At 36.7% G+C, this 13,331-nt stretch overlaps 1 protein-coding gene across 1 annotated transcript in view; it reads left to right on the top strand.

The window, feature by feature from the left end:
• cntn2 (contactin 2) overlaps window positions 1-13,331 on the top strand; it is a gene marked incomplete at its 5' end in the record, with an annotated part of 92,844 nt that overhangs the window by 16,123 nt on the left and 63,390 nt on the right. The window contains 1 exon segment of the mRNA NM_131446.1: window positions 9,233-9,338. Coding sequence (NP_571521.1) covers window positions 9,275-9,338 — 64 coding nt within the window.

Here is a 13,331-nt window from a genome sequence, read left to right on the forward strand (position 1 = left end):
CCCTTGGGAACCTTTACAAAAATAACAAAACTAAAGACTGTTAAAAGTACTGGATTTGAAATGTAATGTGACATGATGACAAGTGTTTTGTGAGCTTGTAAAATACAAATCAGATTCTGTAAAGACATTCATAAAGAGGAATGCACCATATTTTTCCAGAAAACAAGATACACATACTATCATAATATTGTAATTGTTATTTTACTGATGTGTGAAGTGACATTATTGAGTATGTCTCTCACTTCTCTCTAGAATTGGTTGTAAATGCTCATTTATAACCACAGAATTACCCCTAGAATAAAAACTTGATTTCAAACATATTTGGAATGGGCATGAATATTAACATGCCCTGCTTTGGCACGGCACAGCTTGTGTCAGTGCCTGACACTCAAATGCACTGACTACTTCAGTTGTCAGAAAATATTTTATCATTGATTTAAATCATAAACATGCATTAAACACTTTGGGCTCTATTTTAGAAGTTTAAGTGCAAAAGCAATAATGGCATGTCCAAATCTACTTTTGCTATTTTAAGGATGGAAAAATGTGCTTTGCACCCTGGCACATAGTCTAAAAGGGTTGTGCTTATTCTCTTAATGAGTTATGGTTGTGTTTTGTTTATAACTTCCATTAAACCAATCAGAGTCTCATGGTGCCTGGCCCATTTGCTATTTACATGGCGGACTTTGTGGAAATGGAAAAACTGAAGGCTTCACTAGCGTGAAAAATCAGAGATGATAAAGAACGAGCCTCCTCCATTAGTCCTCTTTACTTTCACTCTTTACTCCTTTACTTGCGTGGATAAGGAAACAATGTTGTATGCACTCCACTGAAGATATTTATTAGCCTACACATTCAATTTTGTTTGTTAAACACAAAGATTTGTTTCAGAACTATTTCTAAATTCAGTTCTAATTTACAGCAAATAATTATACAGTATATAAACACATGTCCTGTTTTTACGCCCCATATGGTAATTTATACATCTTCAAAACCTGACATGTAGACTAATCTAAACTTGTTTTTATTAAAACAAATACAAATATGCATATAATAACTAATAATGCTGATATTAATAACACGACGCGGTGGTGCAGTAGGTAGAGCTGTAGCCTCACAGCAAGAAGCTGGTTCGAGCCTCAACTTGGTCAGTTGGCGTTTCTGTGTGGAGTTTGCATGTTCTCTCTGCATTTGCGTGGGTTTCCCGCCGGGTGCTCCTGTTTACCCCACAGTCCAAAGACATGCAGTACAGTTGAATTGGGTAAACTAAATTGTCCGTAGTGTATTAGTGTGAATGAGAGTGTGTAGATGTTTCCCAGAGATGGGTTGCAGCTGGAAGGGCATCCGCTGCATAAACATATGCTGGAAAAGTTGGTGGTTCATTCCGCTGTGGCGACCCCGGTTTAATAACAGGACTAAGCTGAAAGAAAACGTATGAATGAATATTAATAACATTATACAAATGCAAATTGTCATGAATAAGCTGAAAAAAACACCAACATGAAGAAGGCATTTTAGGTAGTGGTTTTTATATTTATGTAGAAAATAATAATTTTTGTAACATCTTAATCCTTTAATTTCTTTCATATGTAACGATATTTGTGTATTGCTGTCCATTTTGTGTGTATAAAGAAATGTGTACTCGTTTTGGACTTGCATAGGCACGTAACTAACGCGCTGTATTGGATTTAAGACCAGCTTTCAGTTGGTCAATGATGTGCTTTTAGCATGTTTTTGTTTTTTTAATTGTATTATAAAAGTATTTTAACAATATCACATCAATATTAGTCTCAGCTGGTTTCAGAACAAAAACATGCCCTGGAACATACAGTATGATGCAAGCCTGAAGCTCTAAAAGGGGATGAAGACAAGTTCAACTGAAAACGTCATGACACATGGTGTTAGCATTCATGTGCATGTGTATGCCATGTCTGATTGGTGACCCAATCAACAACGTTCTACCCTTGTGTTTCATTTCACTACACAGCTGAACATAGAAACATAGCACAGGCCAGAACAAGCTTGAGAAAGCTCTCAGTAGTATCTGTTAATTACACATTGTCGTTTACACTTTAATCATTCTCTCTGCTCTACTTTATTTCCACGGTTGATAGATTCTAGGCTTAATGGCATAGTCATTATAATGATTGGGTTTAATGTACCCACAACTTTTGGTCTGAAAACAGTAAGTTCGAGCTTTGTGTCACTGTTGAGACAATCAGAAGAATGACTCATTGCTCTGAACAAACACATCGAATAGCAAATAATGACAACAAACAACTAATCATGGCATGAATACTCATGAAAGGATGCTCATGCAGTTGAATCCACAGATCTGTAGTCTTGGGCTTTCTGTGGAGTGACTCATAAGGCATTTATGAATTTATTTTCTGGTAGCTGGAGGCATCTGCGAATCCGATGCAGTAAACCAGAAACCAGTGTAGTTTTCAAGTCTGCTTTATATTGCAAAAACATATAGATGTGCCTGCATGGATCTTCATTATAATTCCTCCCACCACTGCTGTTTTAGCTCTGGCTATCAAGTGCTAACTTTATCTGCAAACTCGGATTGCAAACACTGAATATTTATTCAGTAACAAGGCCATGACTTGGGGACACTAAACCATACATTTTAGATCAGGCTTGAATTGGTTCAGTGAATACTAATTTGGTTTACTTAAGGATTATTCAGACCCTTGAGATGTATATTTTTTGCTGTATCAGTTGAAGTATATAGGACTTTTGCTGTTTGAGGATGTTTTTTTTTGTATTGATAAGGCAGGACTCTTCATTTTCAAGATGAAGGTTGTAGAGTGATATAAAAAAGTCCTTAGATATGTCTTTTGTGAAGTCTCTACACGGGAGCCTGACTTAAACAGGCCACCTGCTGGGAAAGATCCATTTTGGGGGGTTTAGTCCCTTTAGCAGATGTCAGGGCAGCAGTAAAAGCGTCATTGCCCGAGGCAGTCCTTGAGTCCTACAAGAAACCTGACTTTTTATAGAGAAAGGAAGTATTTGGAGATGAATGTATGATGGTAGGCTGCATGGGACAGAATGGCCATAGGGAACACTAGGTCATTTTCATTAAGCCCTCATGGGCCGAATGCCCCAACCAATTTACATGTACAAAGAAAGTATTGAATAGGATATAAAGGGAAGAAAAATTGCTCTCGCTGGCCTATATAAGCTGTAACAATGGCAACATCTCCAAATCTGTGGAGCCATTACTAATAGCAACATTTTGTAAACGAGGTAATTAAATAATTAAATGCAACTCTGTTCAGTTTATTTTCCCGATGTGATAGTATATACAGTACATTGTCAGACTCACTCTGTTTTTCTTGTTGCTAAAAAAAAAAAAAAAAAAAAAAACAATCAGCGGTGTGCTCATACTGGCTGGGCTAGTTGTTATGATTCTCCTGAGCTCTGAGGTTTGAATGGACACAGTAAAATGGGATTTTAACAAAGCAAGAGTTACTGTATGATTCACTGTTGGTGTGAATCTGAGAAATACTGTGGAAATCTGGATAACTGCTTTCAGTAATTAATGTAATTAATCTCAACTTTGCATTGGTAATTTGTTAAAGCATGTTTTTCCATCATTGGTACATTTTATTTGTTATAATATAATTTATAAAATAATTTAATCCTAAGACAAGAATGTGTAAGAAGCCAGAAAGAAGCATCCAAATGCAAAATGCAGGCAAAACAAAAGACTTTATTTAAATAACAAAAGTAAACCCAAGAAAACCCCACTTGAAAAATGTGGAAAAATATTAAAAAGCCTTTACTGACATGGCTATTCCATAAAACTGCACCTATGTGTTCCGGCAAACACTTGCCTTCATCATGGTAACAAAGATCAGGTGCATCTGGAGTTTCATTGGTCTCATGACTCTGTCTAGAATATCTAAACAGTACTAAAATAATATATTGAGCACAAGGTCAACTCAACAATCATTATTAATTCAGGATTGCGAGAGAGAGAGAGAGAAAATAATAATGAAAAAATATGAAAAAATGATATTGATAATAATAAGTAATATTGTGTTTTTTTTTTCATTGACATCATTTATGAATTGGACAATTAAAGAGTTAAAATTCTCAAATTCTCTTAACAATTTAGTAGATTTGATCAGGACTGAAGTAGATTAACAGATTTGTGCTAAAAAATGAAATCCCTAACAAAAGTTTAGTAAACTTGTCCAGAGAGACTCGTTAAGCTTTTAAAAATATTTTCAAAGCCATTTCCCAAAAATATATGTCAAAAAAGATTTGTATAATTCTGCTAGATGAAACACAGAAAACGTCAAGGCCAAATTAAGACTCAAACTCACCCCAGAGTGGACGAAAACATCCCCAAAAGAACAGAAGGGTTGAGCTACCCCTGAGCATTTTTTGTTTGATTTTGGACTTTATTTAAATGTTCAAAAGAAAGACGAGCGACTGAAGAAAAGAATGGCCAGGAGAAAGCCAGAGGCTAAGTGGGCAACCAGTGTCCAAAACAGCAGGCAAGCGAGAGAAGTCAAACAGGCGGACTTCAATCAGGAGATAGATAATGCAGAGGAGGACAGACAAGCTCTGACCCTGTCCTACACAGGCGGTGTCGAAGATAGTAAGTGGCTGGCCAAGGGGAATTCAAGGAGGGAAAAAAAGGTAAAACTGGGCAGAGTAAAAAACAGAGTCAAAAAAGTGCCAAAAATAAATGCGCATGACTTGACAGAACGAGAATGATGTATAAAAAAAAAGGGAATCTCCATCACAGTCAGCCATGTTTGCCAGAGCTCCCACGGGTCTTTAAAAAGTATCACATTTGATTTTTTAAATTTAAGGTTATAAAAAGTCCTAAAAGGTCATATTTTTTACTCATGAGAGATCTTAAATTTGACTTGATAGTGTGACCTTGATACGTTACTGAATTTTAACAAATATATATAGCTTTGTAGACATGCATGCACTTTCAGACATACACTTTCTGGAACAGCTATGCCTAACACAACACCGTCCCTAACTCTACCCTTTACAATGACATCACATGTGCAATTGTCTGTGAGGGCAAACTCACACTATGCTATCCGAACCATGCCCAGGCCCGTTTCCCGGATCGTTTGAGAAGTGTGAGTGCTCTGAATAGCATCAGGCACTGTTCACTTGGCTGGCCCTGGTATGGTTGGAAGAGGTGTTCCAGAGCGCGGTTTACTTGGGCTTTGACAAGGTACACTTGTAGTGTGAGTGTAAAGCGTGCCTGAGCCAGAAACTGAAAGCGAGATGTGACTTTTACGGGATTGTTTCAATGGATTTATTAATCCCTCTTACTGTTTAATGAATGCAAACTGTCGTAGTTTATTAAAGACGCAAACCCCTCACTGCATGACAGCTGAACCTTTAGCAAACCTCATAATTCCTGCAGCACGATAACTTTATGGTTGTTTATGAGCGTCAAAAGTGGCTGATCCCTTCGGCGCAATATTTGACTGCGTGTCACCGCATACCAAACGACTAAAACAATATAACTAAAGAAATTTCAACTGTGCTGAGCCAAAGCACTTATTAAACAACGCATCATCGATGACGTAAGCGTACCCAGCCCCAAATGTAATGTAAGTGCTGGCCACCGGAGGAGATGGGAGGGGGGACAAATATGCATCGGCCCGGTTTAAGACAACTGTACATAGTATGAGTACGCCCTGAGAATTGGTTAATCTGGCAGTAGGCAGGTTATAAAGACTACATAAAGGCAGACATCCTAAAAGCACCATTTCAAAGGGGGTTAGCATTGTTTTTTTTTTAGATAAACAATGATGTTCACTTACTGTAGCATGTTTCTTAATTATCTGCAAACATGTTATGGTATTTTTATGAATGAGCTCTCAAACTCAATTCCTAGAGGGCAGCACTAGTGTCTAGAAATCTTGAACACTTTGATTAGTTGGATCAGCAGAGTTTGATTAGGGTTGGAGCAAAACTGTACAGAGCTGCAGCCCTGCAGGAATTGAGTTTGAGACCTACACTGTAAAACCCAACAGTCAACTTAATCAAATGCAATTGGTTTCCTCAAAAAGTTTGAGTTACCTTAACTTTTGGGGTTTTACAGTGTATACACAAAAGGAAAAAGTAGATCGTTTTTGGACAACTTTGATGAAAGTTTTTGATCCACTTCAAATGTTGGCTATTGTACATTATTTCACATGCATTATACTGTATATTTACTTTATTTAAAATAATATTCCCAACATGCTATATATTTATTACACTAAATATACTATGTAAATATTTTGATAAGTTTTCATAATATTTTAAAAATAGTGAAAATCAATAGACCTATAAGTCCAATATTAAAACATCAGTGTGACAAAAGAAAAAAAATAACATTGTATTTTTAATATACTATATAAATATGTTTAGTTTATATTGCACAACCCACATTTATTTTATTTTAAAATTTATATACACATATTTAAGCTATCATTACACATTTTATTTTGTATAAAAATATATAATGACTGTAATTAGAGCTATATATTTATCAACTCTGATTTAAAAGCATACATTGCGGAAACTTCCCCCAGGCTATCCTATGGTAGAGAACTGCAAAGAAATGTTATAAGCTATACAGTATGTGTTTGAGACCATACGCAATAAATCAAAGCACTGAACAGAGCAGTAAATTTGTAGCACTGGTGACTTGTACTTTCCTTGACAAACAGCCCTCTCATATTCATGCCTTCGTCTACTGCGGCATGAGGAAAATCATGTCACCACATCCAGACATCTGCACGTTATAAAGTGCTAAGCAGAGCGCAGTTAAAAAGACTGTGACAACACACCCCAACCAATGAACTGGAGTGCAGTCAGGTGGCAATCACAGTCCTGTTTGTCCTAATTAAGAAATTTCCCTGATGAAAGCGTCTTTCTCTTTGTTACAAATCACCTCAGGGATGCTTATTCACATCGCAAACAGAACATCTGACTTCCACAACTGCTGAGCTGCGGCCCTTGCTGTGATTGCCATTACTTGAGCCAGGAAAAAGATGTGCAATTGCCAATTACAGGGCAGAGGGGGTTATGCTGCACACTGGTGGAAACAATCCCAAAGCAGATGTGAGGAGCGGATGGTGAATGGTGCAAAACAGCTGCTGCCCAGCCATCTCTTGTCAGTTTAGATGTAAAACAATTTAAAGTCACGTGCCCTTGTTTTATTAAACCCAACTACAAGCCGTGTATCAGCAGGTGACACTTCAGGGCAAGAGAGTGGTGAATATGATGCTGTAGAGTGTGTTTATTGTAATAAGTCAGAGGAACGCAGTTTCAGAATGACAGTCAAATTGCACAGGCAGGGATTTTCATGTAATATATGCATTACTGGTACAGTAGTTTAATATATGGGTGAAAGATGGCACATCCCACTGTCTGCATCAAATTTAATTCACAAAAATTATTTTATATAAACAGAAAATAAATGTTTCATATTAGTTTTGTAAACCTAAAATATATGCGTCCCATCAGTGACGATATACAGCCGTATCACACTGCTACGAGTGTGATATTGCATTTCAACAGTTTGATGGCATATTCGTGAATAAAAAAAGAAAATCAAACACAGAGAGTCTAAAAGTCCTTTTGTATGAGGAACTATTTTCTTCAGCCATTCATTCACATCTGCAGCTGATGTCAGAACAGCAGAAACCGTTGCTACTTCACAAACGTCACTTTAGAGCTAGTATTTGAATGATTCTCTAGCGTAATGTCTAAAGTCATGACAAAACCGGTGATTTTGCCTTTTTGATTTTGATTTTAAGACTGAACGGCATGAAAGGCTATCAGTCTCTTAGAGGTATCTCCCAGTATTTATTTGTTGCAATCAGAAGATCACAATAATTAACCCCAAAAAAGTCAAAGCAAAGCAAACACTACCAAAAACACTACCAGATTATAGTATAATACAGCACTACAACATACAAAAGAGAGAGATCGACTTAGAAAGTCACTTATCTGTTTGTAATTGATTTTGATTTGGTCAGCTGTAGTTTGAAGTGCTTATTATGCTGTCTCTGTTGCCATCTTGTGGCGGACCGTCAACTGTTTTTGCTCTGCTCAGTATAACAGGCTGATGGATGCCAACATGCTATATGTCAGAAATTATAAATATTTAAAATAGGCACTGTCCTGAACTGCAAAAATTAACTGCATAGTTGTAATCTAAACAACTACATTCTTGCCTAAAAAAGCCTCAAATGTTCATTATGTTGCTGTAACAACGGCTGCAATATTTTTCAATCTATAGTGAGTTTATTGATCTGCTGGCACTCTATGTGGGCGGAGTAATGCAGAAGGTTGAGGAGGCTATACAAGTGCTGTAATTGCAGAATATTGCCCGGCTATCAGCCAATCAGATTCGAGTATATATATATATATATATATATTCTTGCTTGCCTGTTCAAAGGCTCTTATACTCAGACCAAGCCTTATTGTTGTTTATAACTTGTAAAGTAACCATTTTAACAAGCTTATTTAATTGGCTGAAAATTTAATATTACAGAAAGTTTCATCATTCAGTGCAATGGTTTTGTCATTCATTATCATAAAAGATCTTCTATCCACTGCAATGAATTACAGTTTCATGTACAGACAACAATTCTACACTGTAAAAAGAATTTCTTTAAAAACTATGGTAAAAGTCTAACAGGTGTGTTTGCAAGGATTTTAGTTAAAAAATAATGCAATAAACTTTTTATACACATTAAATGTACAATTGAACTCTACTGAACACAGCAAAAATGCAGGAAATTGTGGGAAACTCGGTTTATAGTTGATCATAGTATATAGTAAGGACACGTACTGTTAACCTGGTAACATATTTAACGTAGCAGTTTTTGGCCATTTTACAGTGTAGCATCTTAACTATATGCATTAGCTCGGCAGGTAAAGTCAAAAAATTATATTACTTTTTTTTAACAGTACAGTTGTATTACAATATATTTCCTTGTTTGTTTAAAAATAATCAACATAAAATCATAATTGCATTCCATACTTTACAATTAAACGGAAAACTATTTTTTTCTTGTACTTTTCTGTTTACTGTGTACTCCAGTTTTCTTTGTTTTATTCATTACTGTATTACAATAAAGCCTAAAATGTTCATTCATAATTCACTTTTGCCATTTAAAAGCATCTTCAGAGTGAAATGTCATTTTCAGCCTTTTAAAAATAGTTATATTCATTTTCTTTGCAGATAAAAATAAGTGTCTGGTCTGGGTGTGGTTGCGGTTGGAGGATGAGGATGAGGATTCTGTTGTGTCTGCTGTCTCTCAGCTTTCTGGCTCTGAGCAACGCATTGGGTAAGTCTGATCTGATCTGATCTGATCTCATGTCTCCCGTCATCTCATCTCTTTCAAGATCCCATTTGCAAATATACTTAGCAGGTCTCGCTCAGCCCTTCCCCCATTAGCGCAACTTCATTGCCTGTTGTTTTTTTCTTCCAGTATTCCCTCTGCGCTGGGATTTCCTTGTTAAAACATGATTGAAATATATGTTGTCACTTTGATGGTGTCTGGGATGTGTGGTTTTCAGGATTGTGCATCAGTGGGGGTCCACAAATTCAGTTGAATTATTCATTGTGTTATCTTAGATCAGTGGGCAGAAGGGATTTGATTTACTTGAGAGGTGTTTTTGTCGGCTGAAGTAATCCAGGCCACATTAAACATTGATAAAAATGTGGTTTGTCCATAATGCTATTAACTTTGCAAACGGCACTCCAGTCAAAGTTACTCCGACTCCTAGTCTCCAAGGCATAAAATCTGGTTCACTTCCTAAATTCTGTCTAGGAATCTGACCAAAATGAGCAACCAAGTTTCTTGGCATGATATTTAGGGTGGTTTACATCTGTGGTTCGGTTCATTTGGTCCAGACCAAAGGCAACAAATAGTACATCGTAGCATTTTTCTGCCGTTTTTGAGTCCTTTTCACACTGATTGCTTTGTTCCGAACCAGTTGAAAAGAACCAAAATGCAGTCATGTGACAAAATCCACATCACATATTGGCCAGGTGTTATTGAACGTTTTACCTAAACTGCTTTTTAAATGGTCAGAATTAAGCTGCGGTCACATTAGAGTTTGAGCATGCGATATTCTGTCGTGCGGTGCTGGGAAAAGGGGCGGGATAAACAAGCTTATTAGACATTTTAAAAATCAAGTGATTGCTTCATGTTTTAAATTTCTGTCCAGGGAGGTCATGTTTTAATTCTCGATTGGTCTCACGCAGTCAAGTGACAAGATTTCATAGGTCAGAGTTCACCAAGCTTGAACTTTGCACCAGAGCAACCTGCGAAACCGCGTTTCCGGTCTGACGCATTCGCGTGCGTTTGAATGGAAGTCTATGGGAAGAAAAGCCCAGTGTGACCGCAGCTATAATGTGCGAGGAAATGCTAATGGAACTCCTGCAAGTAAACAAACCAGCAGACACAAAATGTTGCGTTTTACTATCAAGGGATGACTGCGCTGGCTGATTGTATCCTTGCTCATAGAATACTTTATAGTTTGTCTATATCAGTTCAGACAAACTGTAAATTTTGAGAATGAATCGCGACTGCAGCTGGAAAACAATGCTTTAATGCATTGCCAACTGCAAAGGCGCATCGCAAATCACTTCAGCAGGAGGCGTGAATTAATTTAGCTAAACTGCGACATGGTCATCTTCCGGAAATATTAACAATGATCTCTCTCTGTTTAAAATTGTTGGTAAAGCACTGTCAACAAGTATTTTTTCCCCACAAATCATAATGCACAGCGCATTTGACTACGGCAGATGGATTTAGTTTTAGTTCTGATCATGTTCTCACCACAACCTCTTCAAGGAGGTCTCGGTAGGCTTTTTTGGTCTGCTTTTGGTGCGCACTTGAGTGCGATTGTTACATTCACACCTGCCCAAACGAACCACACCATGAGGGAAAATGAACTCTAGTGTGATTCAACAGAACTAAGTATGGCAGGTTGATTGGAAATGAATGAAAAGTAGGGTTGGGTACTAATACCCTCTACCCAGTCTCATATAATAAATGTGTACCAAATCCAAATGCAGATTTAAAGGTCCCTTGAAGTGTTTGAAATGTGGAGTAGCTCCTCCTACTCCTCCAACTTAAAACAGCCAATAGCGTCTAAATTTTTCATCACAGCTCTGCCAATGAGAGTGGTTAAGCTCAAGTGCATCGAATGAAAAGCAAATGAGAAGCATCTTGAAGTGGGCGGGGCATATCAGATAATAGATTGGTCAAAATTGAAGTTTGAGGTGACATGAGCTGATCGAATTAGGTGGAAGTAACAAACTGCAAGATTTGGATACTTATATTTTACAGTTTCTAAATGTGAACTTTGTCACTGGGAGAACATAAGTTAATAGATTTCCTTTTTTATTTTAATTTTATGGGACCTTTAAGTGCCTCATTTTGGTGCCTTTTAAATTGAGCTGTCAAAATCAGGGGTGTAGCAAGTAGAGGATTAGAAACATGCTTCTTTATTTGAAGAAAACAGTAGGCTATGTTTAAATCAGTAATTTGTTAGTAATATAACTGAAATGATGTATGAGAAGATCACATATGTGCTCTGAATCGCTTTTGTACTAATTTGTTTGTCCAGCACTGCTAAAAACAGCATTAACCTCAAATGTGTTGAGTTTACAAGTGCATGTGTGAAAGGAATTATGGATATTCGCTACAAAACAAGCACATTTTAATTGAACATTACTCTTCAGAAATACTGCAAACATTGCATGATAGACTGTGTCTTAGTAGTTACAATGTCAGGCTCGCTTTGAAGCAATAAGGATTCAGGAGCATTCTGCCCAATTTATTGTGAAATGTGTTGTATACTCCATAGTTTTCAATGATCTGATGATAGGACAGGACATAATTTTTTTTAGCAGATATAACAATTATGGTCATATATCTCCAAAACCATTGCTGGAAGTTTTTTAGCTCTTGGTAGCATACTAAAAATACAGACAAATATGCTGTTAATAATAGTACAACTATTGTTATATTCATAAATTTACTATTTTAACTGACTCTAAACATTTGAACAGCATTGTCCAAACATTGAAAGTATAATATATAATTATACTAAATAAGTATAATAGGAATAAAGATGATAAATTGTTTAAAAACATACATAAACACGATAATTAGAATGCTAGTATAGCACTGAGAAAGATATCCATGTGTATCATCGCTGGCATTGAAATAGAATTGGCTGACAAAACAGTTTCAGTTTCTAGTCTAGGACACACAGTAAAAGTATGCAAACATAGAAACTGTGATGAGATGTTGAAAGACTTTGGTGGAAAATTACTTAAGTGGCAGTTTGGAGTTGTTTCTCCCATTACTGGAAGCAGCAACACACCAGTGAATTTGAGTGTAATCTCAGAGCAGAAAAGCTCCCGGGGTGCTGGTTTCTCTTTTCAACTCATCGCTTCCTCTGCCTCTCTCTTGTTACCCCAGATTCCTGTGGGTCTCCACAGCCCGCACACACTCCTTTGAACAAACGCATGAATATATATATATACGCCTATGCACGTAGAGACCCAGTAAAATCTAAATAACAAACATAGTAACTGAAAACAATTGTATTGGGGTCTATTTTAGGATATGTTTTCACCGAAAAACAAGACATGTTTCTTAAAAAATGCATAAGACCAGTCTTGTTTTCAAAGAATGTTTTTTAGATAAAATTGAACACTCATGTGCATTTGGGGGCACGGAAGAGATCCAGACTTATTATTTTTAAAATTCTATTGTTTTTAATAGAATAGTTGCAAAGGGAAAATGCACATTACTTAATCATTCAGAATTTTCCAATTATTTTTAAGAGATAAACTAGTTTTGTTAAATGTTCCACATTTCATGTTTAGGATATTTTGACTGTGGGTATGTATAGAAGACTTTAGTAAAATGTTTGTGTCTAATCTAAGTTATTAAAAACAGCTTTTTCTTTACACTAACCGGCCACTTTATTAGGTACACATTACTAGTACCGGGTTGAACCCCATTTTGTCTTCAGAACTGCCTTAATCCTTCGGGGCATAGATTCCACAAGGTATTGAAAATAATACTCAGAAATTTTGGTCCATATTGACATGTACAATGTGGTCATAAATGGATGGACTTGGTCAGCAACAATACTCAGGTAGGCTGTAGCGTTGGCAGAATGCTGAATTGGTACCAATGGGCTCAAAGTGTGCCAAGAAAATATCCCCCACACCATTACAACATCACCATCAGCCTGAACTATTGATACAGTGCAGGATGGATCCATGCTTTCATGTTGTTGACATCAAACTC

The sequence above is a fragment of the Danio rerio genome, chromosome 11 (genome assembly GCF_049306965.1).
Source record: "Danio rerio strain Tuebingen ecotype United States chromosome 11, GRCz12tu, whole genome shotgun sequence".
Taxonomy (NCBI): Eukaryota; Metazoa; Chordata; class Actinopteri; order Cypriniformes; family Danionidae; genus Danio; species Danio rerio.